Source organism: Trachurus japonicus, chromosome 14 (genome assembly GCF_045865225.1).
Source record: "Trachurus japonicus isolate A0001 chromosome 14, Traja_1.0".
Taxonomy (NCBI): domain Eukaryota; kingdom Metazoa; phylum Chordata; class Actinopteri; order Carangiformes; family Carangidae; genus Trachurus; species Trachurus japonicus.
In genome coordinates this window covers 6,829,025-6,846,361 of record NC_140920.1, presented here as the reverse complement: position 1 = coordinate 6,846,361, position 17,337 = coordinate 6,829,025, and the positions used below count along the sequence as shown (strand labels likewise).

Below are 17,337 nucleotides of genomic sequence, written 5' to 3'. Positions count from 1 at the left end.
CAAACTCACAACACACAGTATCCATAGACCAAGAGAGGGAGGGAGGGGAGGAGGGGGAGGGGGGAGGTAGGATAGGATAGGGTAGAGTGGTGATGGGATACCACACTGTCAAAGTCGGCTCTTCCTACTGGGCTGACACGAGTTTATTTCTGTTGCACAAACACAATACAAGAAATTGCATCATTTTCATTGGGGGGGGGGGTAAAGTTGAGCTTGCAGTGTGCACAAGCATCAGCTGATGGACTCTGGCACAATGGCACGAAAAAAAGAGAAGAAAAGAAAAGAAAATGTTAAACTTTCCCAGTTCAGTGGGACCGATTCATTCTGTTTTATGATGATTATTTGACCAAACGATTGATATCCTTTGTCAACTTAAAGATATTATAATCACTGCATGGGACCTAACTTACCCTAACTTGACCTTTACATTCATGAATAAATAAATACAATGTCTGCAATACTGTAGATACAAAAAAAAAAAATCAAACATTTTCTGATGTTCCAACTTCAGTGAGCGTTTTCTCTCTGTTACATCTAACATTGAAATCGAATTCTTTCTTTCAGCACAACATTACTTTTTCATTATAAGTGGTATCATAGTCATGTTATCAATAATTTATGTGAGGGAGGGAAATATAGGATATTTTTCTGACAGCATTAAAATGTGGTGACTGATTATGCAGTATAATCCTTCAACTCTCTTTCTCTTTCTTTCTGTCTTTGTGCTAAAAAACACAAGTTATATAACGACCTTAAAATATAATTGAACTCATATACAAACAACGATTGATCACATTCAGCTCAAGTGGATTCTGCAACGTATTTGATGAACGAAGAGATTCTTCTTGGTCGTCACAGAAAACTGAACCTGCTGTTCATGGTTTGGATTTGCCTCCACAATCATAGTTAGTTTGAAGTTTACATGAGGTAACTGGTGTTTGCATTTTCTTTTCCTCTAAAACGTCAAAGTTAAACTACAGAGGGAGGAAGTTATAGTCTATTGTTCATGGTGCTTTTAACCCTGTTGGGGTTAATGTTGTTTTATTCATGTCTTTCCTTTGGATTCTGTAATCTAATAGCTGTAGGTGCAAGATATAAACTGCAAAATATAAACTGCAGTCAAGCAGAGAACAGGTCTTATATAACTTATTAATGAGTAGCTGGCATGCTAACGGTGTCGCTGTTACAGTGGCATGCCAGTGTAGACGAAGTGATCTGACCTTAATGCTGTGATCAACTTGATCTGCTCTACGGTGAGGTCGACCGTGAAAGGCTTCTGACCTGATTCACTGCTGAGGTCGTGGACGATCCAGGACAAAGATTAAGTTGTTATTATTATTCCTCATTGGTGTGAATGTGCTTAACATGCTATAGGAAATATCTTCTGACACCACGAGCGCAACACACTAACCTTTACCCCCCTCCACACACACACATACTCACATGACAACAGACAACAGCCATTATTCTGTAATCCACTTTTATAACTGGTATCTTGAAGTATCATGCACAAGTTATTATTATTATTATTATTAAAATCTGATTTTTAGGCATGTCAAACTGCATTTGATTAAATTGTGTGTGTGTATACCAATGTGTCCCCCCGAGCATGTACTGTATGTAGACGTGTATGTGATACTGTTCTGACTTTGTTTTTTTTTGTTTGCACTATTATTGTGTTGTATTATATTTGTTTTAACTATTGTAAAGCACATTGAGTTTGCCTTGTGCATGAAATGGCTTTATAAATAAAAATGGATTGATTGATTGATTATATGGGAAGTTTACAGCCTTATAATGTTGTTTTGATTAGAAATGACTTCTGTGCATGCTCTTACATGTACATGTGTGTGTGCAGGTTTGTGAGCTGGTTAATGACCTGATTGACTGAGTAAATGCCCATTTGACAGCATCTTTAGCTGAGTACATGAATGCATCTCCAAAATTATTGACTGACTGACTTTTAGGCAGCCACTGAAACCGTCTCCCTGACTGGATCACTGTCTTGTTGGACGCCGAGCCTGGTGCAAACGTGCTCAGCCAAACATTTACGATAAGTGCTGCACAGAAGCAGATGGTGGCAGTGACTAATTTGGGAGCTACAGTATGTAAATGCTGGTGATGATGATGGTATGAAACAGATATTAGTCTTACAACCTGAGAGTCCACGGAGACAACACAGCTCAGGTGAATCCCTCCACTGCTCTTATTGATTATCTCATTCTGACGTCTCATTCCCCCACCGTCCTCCTGTCTGACCCACTTTATACCTTCTGTGTAATTGGTCATTGGGTTTTAAAGCCTATGTCAAGCAAACAATGCTAAATAATGGGAGGCCATTACATCTAATAGACAATATTTCCACAAAATACAATCACTGAACCATTCATTAGAATTAAGGTCTGAACTGAGATGAAAAAAGCTGCAGTGATTATGATGGATTGCAATTAGGTATGCTTCATCCCATGAGAACAATACACCGCGTATGCCAGGATGGGTAGCAATTCAATTATGTCCATTTGGGAAGTACAATTACTTCGGCGGAAGATAAGGGAACATACTTCGCAATCCAATGTGTTTTGATGAAGGAAGAAGGGGGGAAAAAAGCCTTCAGCAGGAGTTCGTTAATTAGTTCATTATTCAACGAAATAGGATTTAATTAAGCATTTCATGATATGTACTCACTGTATTTGATGCTCCTACAACACATATCGCAGCCAGGCCTCTCAAGCAGCCGGATGCACAGCTAGTTAGATTATGGCGAGTGGAGGGGCGGGGGTTTCCAGTAGTCAGTGACCTTTGGAGGGAAGAGGAGCTTTTGGGACGGCAGGAACAGGAGTTAGAGAGTTTGTCATTTTTCATTTTATTTTAGAAACCGCTAGAATACCACTGATGTAATGTGAGCAAAAGAAGAAAAGCTCTCATGGATATTCTGTTTTCTGAAAACTCAAAGTCACTTGTCACATACTCACACATTACAGCTCACACCCTCACAGTGCTACACACTTACACACTACAGCTCCTCCACTGCTTGTTATTAGGACCCCAACACCACCACCATCACACCACCACCCCCCTAAAATAGTGAATTGTCTAAACTAATTTCTGGCCACACCACAGTGTTTCTATAAATACACAATGTCTCCCACGTGAGATGGACCCACTGTACTTCATGAGCCTCACCATGTGGTAGCTATGGTAACAACTTACAGTAGGAGAAACTCAGCATGTGCAATGGAATGTGTGTCCACGACTGTGTGTGTGTGTGTATTTCTGGACTATTAAGAACTAAATGTCTTCACAAGAATAGAAAGGTGAGAAATCTCTGGTCTTTGCTTCTAAATGTGACTTGGATACAGTCACTCAGTGGATTTATGGTGAAGTTATAACTGAGTTTGTGTTAGTGGCAGATCAGAGATGTGGTGGTGAAAATGCTGGAGCTAAACCTTATTTAGGAATCAGATGTAGACAGCCCAGAGTGAGGCGTTAGAGGATGATAATAGGGAATAAAAAATGTGCTGGTTATTTGTTGTTGGATAAATCTGTTATGCTTCAAAATCAATAACTTGATTGCTGAAGATCTGGATTAAACTTTCTTTTTCTTTTTCTCTCTCTCCCACCTCCCCACATCTGCTCATACTCAACTCAACAGCAGCTCTTTCAAATTTGTCCTCCTCAGACATGATGTGCTGCTGCACCATCATCACCACCTCCACCACTGGATTCCACATCGGGAGGGGGGAAGAAGAACAAGAAGCAGAAGAATGAGAAAAGAAAAAAAAAATCCACTGCAGTTTCCATGGAGACCAAGCCATATCATAGTAAGATAAAATAAATGTTGATTTAGAGAAAACAGTTGTCCTCACTGCCTCGGCTGACCTCTCGCCTGACTGCAGCCAAAAGCCTCACAATGAACCGTGGGGAACAAGTGCCAACAGCCTGCAGAGCAGAGCAGAGCAGAGAGGGAGGGAGGGAAGAAAAGAAAAGAAAAGAAAAGAAAAGAAAAGAAAAACACAAAAAGTCAATTCAGTAAACTCAATCGCCCCAAGGTTTATATTTGCTATTGACATGTAAATGTTATGCATATAATAACTGATCTTCTCTCCTAATTACGTAAAGCTGTCAACACAACACTTGGGGCACATGTTTCTCTAACATTTGCACATACAGTATCCACCAACATATGCACACATAAACAATGTATGTATATTATGAACATATGAACTTTATTTTCTTAAAGCAACAGCACTGCCATACAAACAACAACTTGAAATGAACAGTAACATTTATTAGGATAAGGAGTTTTACTTTTACTAGCTCATATTCTAATATCATTTCATTTCATTTTGATTTATTCCATTCATGGTTTACATACTAAACACGACTGCACATATTTACATGATGTACACATAATCACCATAAATGAAAAGGAGCAGGACGAAGAAACACTTATAGTACCTGCCCCTTTCTATAGTTATAATTGCATTGTCTTAATATCAACACCAATATTATACACTTTAAAGATGATGAAACATATAATAATAACAAGAAAACAAACAAGCAAAATAGCATTGGACACAGCTCGTCTATCATTATTGATGGTGCTGCATACGTGGCAGCTATTAATATATATTTCTGTTCTGGTGGCAACAGTACTGATGTGTGTGTGTGTGTGTGTGTGTGTGTAATATGTCAGTCTAGAAACATGTTCTTGTGTGTGTAACCACTTTCTATTTCAGTTCAGGGGATGAAAAGCTTATTTACAGTCTCTCTCACTGCTGCAGCTCTGCAGACATAAAGTGTAATCACCACATCATTCCATACTGTGCAGCACAAAACTTAAAAAAAAAAGGCCATCACTCACTCATCACTCAAACCCACAAATGAGAGCAGCAGAGACTCCACAATGACAGTGACCACTTCATAAAGTAGATCCTCACTCTGAATCCTGAAACTATGCAGATAACAGGAAGTGCGCCGAGACACAATGTGCTGCAGAGAGACGCCATACGTCCTTTGAGTTAAGTGCTTTTGTTCTTTAAACGGTTGATGCTAAATTTGTGCTGACATTCTTAAACATTGCCGTGCATATGATATCGCCCCTTTGCAGCAGATGTAAAAATAGAGGGTTAGTATTCAGTCTCTATGGTTACCGCTTGTAGTTATGGGAAAAAAGAATCAATGTCAAGTTAAAGTCAGCGAGCCTGCAGAGGTGGTACTTGGCTAACTCTGTCTTCAAACTGAGTTGATCCGATTAAGCTCGGCCTGGTCAACACAGCCGGTCGTCTGTCAAGGTTGTATTTTATTCACCTGAATACACACAGAGACTCGTAATCTTTAATTATAAAGAATCTCTATTTTATGACCTAATATAATCAGTTGGTTATGCACAGTTGAGCTGCACTTTGGGTTTAAGAGGAAACACGTTCAGAAAACTGCTTTTTACTCAAAGTTTAATGGAGCTATTTAAGAATTTGGCTTCAGCCACATATCCAACATGAACATTAGCAGCTGTTTACTGACTGTGACTGTTAGCATCAAGTTTCCTTTTCTAACTCTAACCCTAACTTGATGCTATTAGACATGTGTTTCTTTATTCAGTGCCTGTACTTATTATAATCATGTGGCTTGATATTTATATTATCCCTCAGCTAAAATAGAAGATGATTCTATCTAAAATATATTTAATAGAAACAAAGTTTGGATTGAACAGAATAACACAGCAGCACAGAACCTGCTGAAGTCTCCTCCCACTTTTGACGCTGGTGCAACCAAGTTTTTCAGATGGTTACACAAACATATACTGTTGTAGAACTATTTCTATTATCTTAAAGTTATTGAACTACATTACATAAACCAAAGTGAGCAAGTGACAGAGACATTTGCAGTTAAAAAAAAAAAAAAAGATATCACTGCAGTCTTGACTGGCCTTGAGAACAAAATCCGAATCCAGCTCAACCGAGGCCGAGTAAAAATGTAGTCAATTCTGAGACAAGACCAAGACCTTGAAAATGTGGCACTAACCAGACATCTTGTTTTGACTTCTTTTCTTCTGCTGATGTTATGCTAACCACTTAGCTCCAGCCTGGTTGACATTTTCCAATACCAAGGCACTGTAGTGTAGCAGTCCTACAGCGGATCAGCTGAAAAAACCATGGGCTGCCCTCTACCCTCCCTCAATCACATAGCCACTGCTCACTACCTCAGAAGAGCCTCCAACATCGCTATAGACTGCACTCTGCTGCCTTCTGGCAGACGTTACCGGTCCATTAAGACACATACATCCAGATTGAGAAACAGTTTCTTCCTGCAGGCCATCACAGCACTAAACTCTCAATAAAAACTGTGTACATTGCCCTACGAACTCACCAAACTGTGACCGTTCAGTACTGTCATGCACTGTCGTATGGCAGCTGAAGCCAAATTGCACTATGGACTATGGACTGTTTTATATAAATGTGTGATGTGTGGATGAGATGTCTGCTGCTTTATTAATTCTATTTATGTATATGCATTTTGTGTTTATGCACCATAAAGAGTAGCATCTCCAATGTCGTTGTATCTGATACAATGACAATAAAGCTTCTATTCTTCTACTCTATTCTTTAGCAGCTGCCTTGAGGAACGTATTGTAAATTCACTGATGCTGTAACACTGGCTATGTAACAATAGCAACACTTACTACAGCTAGCTATCTCCTGTCAGGCCAAGGCTTCCTTATTTAAGTCTCTAACGTTGAATAACACGACCCTGTGGTCACGGCCTCCACCACAGGTCTCCCTGATCCGTGCAGCCTGCAGGAGGCGTGGAGGAATGGCAGCAGAAGAGGACAACTGCTGTGTCATCATCCTGTGTCACCGGCTAAATCATCACTTCTGACGCCAAGACGCCAAAAGAGGGGCTTTTGGCAGAGGCCCTCAAATAATCCTCCTAGCCTTTCCATCCTTCTATCACTCCCTCCATCTCTCCACCCGCTCCAACTGTGGCTAAAGCTGACACTCACCCTGGACGCCTGTTGGCAGTTCTGGCAACGGTGGCCAACGTCTGTCAGAGCCACAGTGAAGGGCTGAGAGAGAGATGAAGAGAGAGAGGGAGGGAGCGTGGAGGCCGGCAACAAACTGGCTATCTATCTGCTGTTTTGGTGCTAGATTTACAGGGAAGGACACGCCAACCTTGAAGGTAGCAGGTGGCGCCTCCTCTGGCAGAGGGAGGGTAATGAGGCATAAAGGTTTGGCTGATGGACTTCGTTTGTCCTGCTTATCTACACTTCAGAGGTCGAAACCACAACCGTGACATTTTGCCAGGGACAGGTGGAGATCCTGGGCCAACAGCAGCCCTCTGGTGCTGCCAGGCCTTCACATTTCAAACTTCAAAAGATGACGGGTGGATGCTGATGGATGGAGTGCAGCCGTGGTAGACGGATAGTGGGCTGTGGATCCGTGAGGTGACAAATTCATGAGCACGCAGTAATTGGTAAAAGCATCAGACCATCAAGCTGCAGGAAAATGATTATTTGCGAGTTTCTGATTTATTACTTAGAAAATAATTACAGCAGAAAATACATTACAATCGTTTGATATTATATCACAACTAGGGAGATGTAATAATGTGAATTTACTGAAGCACTAAGATAAAAGTAAAAATAAAATGATTAATCATTCTTTTGTGTTTAGTGGGATGTTTATCACCACTTGGGCTTTATTTCAAAGGCTTATGAAGTCTATAGTTTATAGTAACATCTCAGACAGGCTGTAAACAGACTGACAGAATAGTCAAAGTTATTGTTTACTTGTTTACAGCCTGTTTGATCCCAAAGACAAAACAAAGGCAAGTGATAAAATGAAAACTCAAAGTGCCCATTGTAAATGTTTCTTTACAGATTAACGACAACCTCAGTGTTTTCTGTTGCATATCGAGAACATTCACTCTGGGGGTATTATTGTTATGTCATATATCCAAATAAAGTGGTTTGTAACAGTCTCTAATGATCTGATCAACCATTAGATCTGTTTTTCAGTGATTTCACCACATCCTGTCATTTCAGCAGTGAACTCAGTGAGTCCAATGTTTTAATAACTGACAGAAGTGAAATTACAGCCAAAGTTATAACTGATCCCCAGTTTTGAGGCACTGCCATTTAAATTTACAATGGTCATTAAAATAAAACTCGTGACTGATTTAATGTTGTTGCTGCATAAGTCCAACACATTCATTTGAAAATTACAGTTACTTGGTCTTTGCAGATTTGAAGTAGAGAACGACCTTCCTTCACACCACAAATCATACACAATGCACAACAGCCTCGGTTAAAAATAGAAAATAAAACTTACTATTTGAAGGGGAGTTGCCGTTTTTTACAATCTGGACCTTATTTCTAGCATAAAATACGATCGTTTACTCACCCAGATAACTTTGGTGCCAATATTTTGTTATGATACACTAGTGCTACTCCCCTCTGAGTCCGGGGTTACCTGTTATCAACATCCGGGGTCTGTAGGTTGACCTACTAACCTCTGACCTGGATGATGTCATCTCTGAGCGCCGTGCGGTGCGGCTTGTTTCCCTGAAAGTTGCTACTGCTAATACTATGGTTCGTTTCTGCGCGTTTCCGACTTGAATAGCACTAGCGTATCATAACAAAATATTGGTGAAATGAATGAGTTTCACAGCAGATAATGTGTTATTTATTTTTGTTTAAATATCTATGTGCAATGTTGTCTATGACTACTGTAGCTGTGCACATTTGCATTTGCGTATGTGTATGTATGCGCATATGTCCGTATATGTATATGTACATACATCTGTGTGTGAGAATGTGTGATAGTATGCATGTAATTTTGTTTCTTGCACATGCATTTGTCTTTGTTTCTGTCTCTGCTCTGTGAAGCACTTTGGACGACTGTCACAGGTCTTTTTAACTGTGCTATACAAATAAAAGTGAACTTGAACTTGAACTAGAGGCTGCATTCTGCTGCCCTGTAGACTTGCATGATATTGGATATACGCGGCTCTCGGCTAAACAACTTGCAATGACACCAAAGTTATCTGGGTGAGTAAATGATCGTATTTTATGCTAGAAATAAGGTCCAGATTGTAAAAAAAACAGCAATTCACCTTTAAATAACTTTATATAAAAATATGTTGCTGTCAGTTGTAGTTCTTATAGAAGAGAAAAATAAAGTGAATCACAGATTAAATTACTTAAAATGTTAAACATACACCAAACTGACAATGACTCAGGAGTTAGAGTGGGTTGCCCAATAACCAGAGGGTTGGCGGTTCAAATCCCGCTCCATCCCAGTCGCTATCGTGTCCTTGGGCAAGACACCTTACAAATGTATAAATGTTTGGTGTTGGTCGGAGGGGCTGTTTGGTGCACATTCTGTACAGACGTTGCTTACCCCTGCCGATATGAACGTGGTATAAATGAATAATGGTTTCTGTAGTGTATAGAGTGCTTTGGATGCCATTAAAAGCACTATATAAAACCATCAATGATCCATTCCTGTTTACTATAATAATTGACTGGGGTCACTCTGTTTTGCTGTACTTGTATTTTTACTTTGTCATATATTGCAGCTGTTTAAATATGCTTTTAGTTCTATTTCCTGTTCAGAGGAACAAATAAATAAATAAACTCAGTGATTTCCTTGTCAGCTGTAATTACACAACACTTTGCTGGTCATCAGCTTTTTCATTATTATTGTTATTATTATTATTTTTCTGAATTCAGTTGGGGTCTCATTGATCTAAATACTCCTCTTGTCAATAATTAGGAGACCATGATTTGAATGTGCCTTCCACAGGCCTTTATTAGAGCTCTCATGCTGGGTTAAGGAACTCTAATCAGCGATGTCAAAGCTGTAATTGCAGTACATATAAAAGAGAAATACAGAGAGGTGTTTTAATTACAGGGAACGGCTGAGTGCAATTTTTGTTTCTAGCTGACAAATTGTGTTTGATTATATTTAAATGTGATGTATGTTACTCTGCTGAAGCTTTCTGTTGTTTTGAAGGTTTTGATGTGACAGCCAGCCAGTCCAGATACTCTTTTATTTTTCAAGCGAATTCGACAGATTGACAGACAGATACATATATACATACATACATATGTAGATGGATGCACATATAGATCGTTCATGTCGATTTCAAAGACACAGTCATGACAGTAAATGCATAAAATGATGCCTCTTTATTTTGGCCATGTGCTCTGGCACACTGCCGCTCCATCTCTGTGGAGCTGGATAGATATCACACAGCCGATCCATGGGAGGCGTTACCTGCTGAGAACAGACCAGGTGCAAACTCCACAGTAAGACCACAAGCTGTAGAGAGGTTTATTAAGCTCTGCATAGTAATCCAGCCTCTTCGCTTAGCACCTTCCCTCTGGAGGTGCCTGCAATGTGTAAATAAATAAGAGCTGATTGCACTGGCTTTATTAGTTTGCCAGTATTTGGCAAAGGTTTTACGACAGCTTTTAGCAAGATTTAATTGAGGAAACATTCACAAATGAGACATGTGGTGGGTAGAGAATTATAGGCACACCGGATAAACTCCACATCACAATGTTCTCGTAATGAAGTTGCTGTATAGTACTCTGCAAAAGTTAAGCAGGTGTGAAAAAAGCTGTAAAGTAAGAATGCTTATCGATCATGCAGTAGGTACCATCAGGGAGGCGTATGATTGGCCCCCAAAATCGACAACCCCAAACATACAGCCACTAAACTAAACTAAATAACAAAGAAATATATTGAACAAACATGTCATTTAATATTTAATATACTGTATATAAGAGAGAGAGAGAGAGAGAGAGAGAGAGAGAGAGAGAGAAATAAAGTAATAGTAATAATTGTAAGGGGAAAGGGGAAGGGGGAAAAATATTTAGGGCCCAAGTGACGATGAAGTCGGACGGAGGACCCTATTGAAATTCTGGGAAATTCTTGGTTCACATATGTTGACAATGACCTCAACCCAACAGGGAGTCAGCCATTTTGAGAGACAGAGAGAGAGATTTCATAGATAGTCGGTGGTAGATCTTCACTGCTTTTGCTGCAGCATCTTCACTGCTTTTTTCAAGTACTTGTGGATTTGTGCCATCACTCAATTGTTATTGTATCGTCGTATATTTATTATTTTATGTATGTTATCAAGAACAACAAAATGAACAGAACAGATGTTTTTTTTTGTTTGTTTTTTAACGAAATAGGTGGGAGAAACCAGACTTCCTGGAGAAAACCCAATCTTGACACTGAATCCATTCATTTAATACGAGAGCATCATGCTAGGAGTTGTTCAGGTGGCAGGCGATGGAGGGTAAAGGGGGGAGGGTAGAAAGTAGGAGGGGGAGTTTCTATTCCGCCACTGTTCTTTCTCTTCCTCTCCTCTGTCTCTCCTCTCTTTCTCTTGTTCTTTTTTTCTCTTGCCTCTTCTTAATTTTCTTTCTCTCCTTTCTTTCTTTCCTGTCTTGCTGTCTTGACCTCGAGTTCCTGCATGCACTCTTGCTTTATTCTCACCAGTTCAATGTTTTCATGTATAAAACTGGAGATCTTTTTGTCTTTCTCTTTCATGATGAGTTCAATTTTCTTGCAGCTCTCCTGCAGAGTTTGGAGCCGAACTGCTATGTTCTTTTCCTTGCTAGTCATCTGCTGCAGGGCATTGGTTTTGGTCTCGCAGTCAGACTCGCATTTCTGCAACTTGGTCCTCATCTCCAGGAGTTCCTGCATGCACTCCTTGTTCATTGTCACCAGTGCCATGTTTTCACCTTTAACACTGGAGATCTCTTTGTCTTTCTCTTTCATGATGAGCTCAATTTTCTTGTTGAAGCTCTCCTGCAGAGCTTGGAGCTGAACTGCTATGTTCTTTTCCTTGCTTCCTTCCATCTGCTGCAGGGCATTGGTTTTGGCCTCGCAGTCAGAGTAGCATTTCTGGAGCTTATCCCTCGTTACCTGGAGGTCCTCAATGCTGTCCAGGTGCGTTCTCTCCAGTGCTGTGTTTTCATCTCTAACATAGGAGATCTCAGCGTCTTTCTCTTTCATGATTATTTCAATCTTCTTGTCGTAGCTGTCCTGCAGAGCTTGGAGTTCAGCTGCAGCTTTCTTTTCCTTTGCTCTTATTCGGTCCATCCATGTTTCATTGAACATACCGAGTGACTTGGCAAAGGAGTCCTCCAGCGATTGAATCTTTTCGTCTTTTTCCTTCAACTGGTTGTGAAACCAACTGATGCTATTTCGGCAGGCGATGAGATCTTCTGTACAGTGTTTGAGTTTGCATTTTTGCATCGATCAATTGTTGATACCAAGCCTGCATCCTATTCTTTTCCTGCTCCCAGCTGTTCTCTTTGCTGAGCAGCTGTTGCTTCAGAGCAGCGTTTTGTTCAGCCAGCTCTTTTACAATATTTGTGTCGAGAAGGGTTTTTTGAGATGTTGCAGCATTTGAGGGGCATTCCCCATTTGCTGGTGCCAATTTGCTTGTGCGGATGACATTTTGTCACTTTCTGCCAACTTTGCTTAACACAGACTGTATAGCACGGTTGGAGATGGAATACAAGATGTGGGACATAAATTAATTACTCTATTACTCAATTTCTCCTGAAAACAAAAATACAAAAAGCACAACACTGTATCAACATATCAAACTGTATAATCACTTCAAGCCTTTTTTTTTAAAATGCTAGTGTAAGATGAAGTATTAAAGTTGCAAAAATCAACACATCAGTAGTCTTATTTTGAAATTACAGGTTAAGCTCTTATTTTGAATTTTTTTTGTCTGAAGTTACAGACACATTCAGATTACAGTTATGAGATAAATCTATAAATCATCTAAAAAGAGAGAGAGATACTGGAAACTTTGCTTTAGGTATAGCTAACAATACAACTGCCAATTATTTTTTCAATCATTTTGTCTAAAATGTAATATAGATTGTGCATTTAACCAGAAAAAAAAAAATTTAGTCCCAATAATGCGATTATTTTATTTTTTAGATTTTCTGTTGATCGACAGTCTGACTACAGTAACAGGATAAACACTAGGTAAATTGCAGGTGAACTCTGACTTGGTGGCTATAAATCCTAATTACATGTATATTTTATGTTGGAGGGAAAATCTTCTCCTCTCGTGTAACAGCTCTGCTAAATGTCATCTCACTGCTGTTGGACAGAGAGTGACAGGTCAGTTTGATAAAAGAAAAAAAAAAGTCCATTGTGTGATTATGTGAAGACATACACAGAATTTTTGAACATGAAATGTTCTCTTCTGGCCAACTGAGCACAGTCTGCGTGAGACAGTGTGTGCCAGTATTTGAGCGTTGTCATCATATTGTTTATTGCAAAAACAAAAGTCAATGTCATGGCAGAGAATGGAGGGAGATGTGTTATCTGTGTATTCAGGCGCACACACACATTCAGGGCAGGAATGTGAGATCACAATCCTCTTTCCAGCACATGCATATTTCCCATCATCTTGCCAGGACACCGGCAAATAAACCCTGTTTACTGACATGATTCAAAACAAACGCCTCGTTTTTCTTTCTTTTTCCAAACAGATACCGTGGACAGCCGTTCTTTCTATTCATCAGATCAGAACCTGGACATGTGTGTTTTACTGAGACGCTCAGAAAGGCAGTTATTATATTCCTCTTAGTGCAAAGATGCAGAAAGACATGGATGGAGCGAGAGGAGGACGAGCTACAGCCCTTTTGGGAATGTTAAACAATACAGTAAATCATGCATTAAGAGCAGCGCAGCAGGTCAAAGTATCTGTTTGCTTGCCTCAGCGCTACTTTCAGAGGGATGTGCACATCCACCCACTGACATTGAAGGGTTACAATACAACTTAGTCCTCTTTTCCTTTTTTCTTTTTTTTTTTACTCACAATATGATGATTGCTGAAGCGCTTTGTGGTTTCACCATATGTTTGCTCTCTGATCAAGTAAGATAGTCAGATATGAAAATAAATGCTCAAAGAGGCCACGGACTGAACCCCTGATTGATGATGGCCCACACAACTAAACCTGTGTATTACTCAGACTGATTGAGCTGCTCTTAATATCACTGCCTGAAAAAACGGCAATTTGGAGTTGGGTCCTGATGCCAGCCGCTTTTCTTTTCTGCTCGATTACATAATTGATATAAGACATGGTGGCAGGCCCATTAGGGAAAGATGTACCAAATGTCACGAAAGGCTCTCCATGGTCCTGATGCCCCTGCATGCCCCGGAGCAGACACAGGCTCTTGCTCAGGAAACACACCAGAGTTCTTGGTGTTCCCAAGACTTTTGGACCCGATTATTTGAGGGAACACACACATGCTGATGTTTCTATACATTTCCATTTCAAAAATCAGTTTTCTGTGATGCAACCAGCTCCATGTTGTCCAGACTGGAGTCTGAGCTGCTCCTTTGTGCTTTTGTTCCTCTGATGTTTTGCTTCATTAACTTTCTGTCTGTCCTTCTTTGTTACTATCGTTTTGCTCTGATAATTCTCCAGAGGGTGCATTAACATGGGTCACTCCAACCAGGCCAGGCTACAGACAGGGATGTAAGTCAACAACAAAACGTAACTCACCACTTAGTCCATAAAAAAACAACCTTTTTTTATGATGTTCAAGTTACAAGATTTACACTACTCACAAAATATATATTCGGCTTTCGTATGAAATTTGAGAATGCACCTAAAATGCGGTATATCCTTTGCACGTCAACTTCTCTAAACTTGCACATGTCCAACTGTTCAATGTTCCAGTAGCTACCTACTGTATAACATAACGTGCTGTTCTCTAACAAGGTGATTAACCACAAACATCACAAATACAAGTTTCTGATCCATGAATCCACCACTAAATGTTCTGGTTCTGTGACAGTCTGTATTGAAACAGTCGTCTTCATCCTGCTGTTCACATTCTGACATCATGAGACCAAGACCACACCTGTATAACGATCCATCAACAGGACCTGGTACCATGAGGAGGCTTGAGACGATGGGATGTTGTCAGAGGGACATGTTTTGTTGTGTATAGCCTACCAACCACTGTTGTTAGCTTTTGTTTCAATACAGTGTTGGAGATGAAGAAGTAACCATTTTATACGTCTACCTTCATGATATAATATCACTGTAGCGGGAACTTTTTACATTTTCCATAAATTTCACCCAAGAGTTGAATATCCCTTACTTTCTGTGAGTAGGCTAATGTATATCCATGTGATTGTTCCACTCTCTCTTTAAATAATCCATAGAGATGCCACAGTTAATAACCATAAAAATAACAATAACAATTATTATTAGGCTACTATTATATTATTATAATAATTGAATAAACATCCAACTCAAAGATTCTTGGTGCACATCTACTTAACATAACTTTTAAATAGTTTTTCACAGGTGGGAGCGATGATAAAGTGAAAGGACTAGCCAAGAAAATAAATAAATAAAGATTAAATAGCCTACAGTTGCCGAACTAATCTTTCTTCCTCAACAATGTCATATTAACCCCCTGCAGATAGATCACCAATTTGTGCAATGGGGCTGGAAATGAATCTTTGATTATTACCCATTCAAACTGTGTTTTAATTTGACTTTGTTACATCTTCCACTGAGTTTTATTTACAGCGCCCCCATCAGGTCAAACGTGGAGCAGGTTGCAGGAGCATGCTGTGTTTTTTTGTTTTTGTTTTTATTAATAATGCAATGGATTATAATGTTTACTGAGCAAATTAATGAAATGCCAACACGAGAAGATTCGCGCTCATCTTTGTGTTTGCACTTTTTTTTTTTTTTTTTTTACAGTACATCCAGTATCTTCCTGCTGGGATCTCTCGTGCTCCCCTCCTCCCTCCCCGGCTCCTGCAGCTGATGGAGGACTCCTACACAGAGCTCACTGCTCCAACATCCGCCTCTGATCCCACCACATCCACGATGATTCGCGTCCGAGTTTTGCACGGTAGCGCACATCCTGCTTGCTTACCAGTGCGTGGAGCCACAAGCGTGCATGGCTGAGAGAGAGAGAGAGAGAGAGAGAGAGAGAGAGAGAGAGAGAGAGAGAGAGAGAGAGATGCGCTGAGCCTGAGTGTAGGCTTCAGTGCATACTGCTCTGCTCCATGCATCCATCCCGCTTCCAGCCCCGAGGCGCTGCATTGGCACCGCGCCTCTCACTGTATTAAGCCACGCTTCTCGTTTTCGTCAGAGGCCCGAGTGCGTGGAGATCGATGAGTGAGCAACTGTTGGTGCAATGAGGCGTTTGTATCACGGAGCCCCCACTTTGTATTGTGTGTGTGTGAGTGTGTGAGAGAGAGAGTGAGAGAGAGAGAGAGTGAGAGAGAGACGGAGAGAAAGAGCCGAGGTGGTCACGGAATGAAGTAGATTCAGCACCATGGACAGAGTCACACACTGATCAGCTGATAAAGCCTGTTTCTTCTACTCTCTGTGTACGTGTGTGTGTGTGTGTGTGTGTGTGTGTTTCTGTGGAAGTCGGGGTGTTTTCCCTCAGCTGTCCACTACACCTGACACCACTCACCTCAACCACACACACAGGTTACCTCCCCATCTCGGCGTTTGACTCATTCGTGCTCGTGCACGGAGAGCTTTGACACGAGCACAGACTGTATCCTAATCATTGACAACCACTGAGTCACTCTCATCTCATCACAGAGTGGAGATATGAGCTGAAGTTAAATATTTTATTTTTATTCCAGTACTCTCTCTCTCTCTCTGTGTGTGTCCGGTCCAGACTCCAGACTCCAGCCGGGAGCCCCCGCCGGGTTAAGTGCCTTGCTCAGGGACAGTTAGATGAGTGGGCTGACGGGAACGGAGGGAGCAACAACCCCACCCTCATTCCCCCACTTCCTCCTCCGCGGAATCGAACCACCGACTTTTCCCGGTTACCCACCAACCCGCCCACCCCTCACCCTCCCATCCTCTTCCTCTTCCTCTTCCTCTTCCAGCCACACCGAGTGCAGAAACAGCAGCAGGGAGACACCCGCGTGCCCCCTGAGTAACTTGTAGTCTTGATTCTCCTTTAAATCTCCCCGGCTGGTTACTACCTCTGCCACTACCATCGGCAGCAGCAGCGCTGCTTCTTGATGTTGTGGTCGGGAGTACGCATGCGCCCGGCATTGGAATTACTGCACTGGCAAGACTAAGTTGGACATCGTCTGTCTTCACTAAAAAAGAAAAAAAAAACACACGCACACAACACAAGTATGGCAGTGTTCAGAATAAGAAGAATGAGCTGTGTCCGCGTCTGCCTGGTCCCCCTGTTAGCCGCGGTGGTTTGCGCCCAGAGGTAAGTGGAAGGGTCGGAGGATGCTCCACTCATTTTTCCTATAAGTGTGACAGTGTTAGAGACG

The 17,337-nt window shown here is 40.9% G+C and overlaps 2 protein-coding genes across 2 annotated transcripts in view; one reads left to right on the top strand and one right to left on the bottom strand.

The window, feature by feature from the left end:
* Positions 1 to 6,701: 6,701 nt before the first annotated feature.
* On the bottom strand, positions 6,702 to 12,278 carry LOC146974139 (uncharacterized). Its single transcript, XM_085798929.1, has 3 exons — positions 11,514 to 12,278; positions 7,004 to 7,066; positions 6,702 to 6,794 (listed from the first exon to the last, which is right to left on the bottom strand). Exons 1-3 carry the CDS (start codon positions 12,276 to 12,278, stop codon positions 6,702 to 6,704), a joined length of 921 nt encoding a protein of 306 aa, XP_085655055.1.
* A 4,665-nt stretch (positions 12,279 to 16,943) lies between these two features.
* Positions 16,944 to 17,337, top strand: part of gabrb2b (gamma-aminobutyric acid type A receptor subunit beta2b) — a 58,314-nt gene continuing 57,920 nt past the window's right edge. The window contains exon 1 of the mRNA XM_085797235.1: positions 16,944 to 17,273. Within this exon, the coding sequence (XP_085653361.1) occupies positions 17,191 to 17,273 (83 nt within the window). The 5' untranslated portion in view covers positions 16,944 to 17,190. The remainder of the gene's footprint in view (positions 17,274 to 17,337) is intronic.

Excerpts from the sequence above, each read along its gene's own strand:
- LOC146974139 (XM_085798929.1), bottom strand. The coding sequence starts at position 12,278 with ATGCAAAAATGCAAACTCAAACACTGTACAGAAGATCTCATCGCCTGC. Across the intron at positions 7,067-11,513 it reads TACATGAAAACATTGAACTG|CCCTTCACTGTGGCTCTGAC; the intron begins GTGAGAATAAAG and ends TCTCTCTCTCAG. Across the intron at positions 6,795-7,003 it reads ACTGCCAACAGGCGTCCAGG|GCTGCACGGATCAGGGAGAC; the intron begins GTGAGTGTCAGC and ends CGCCTCCTGCAG.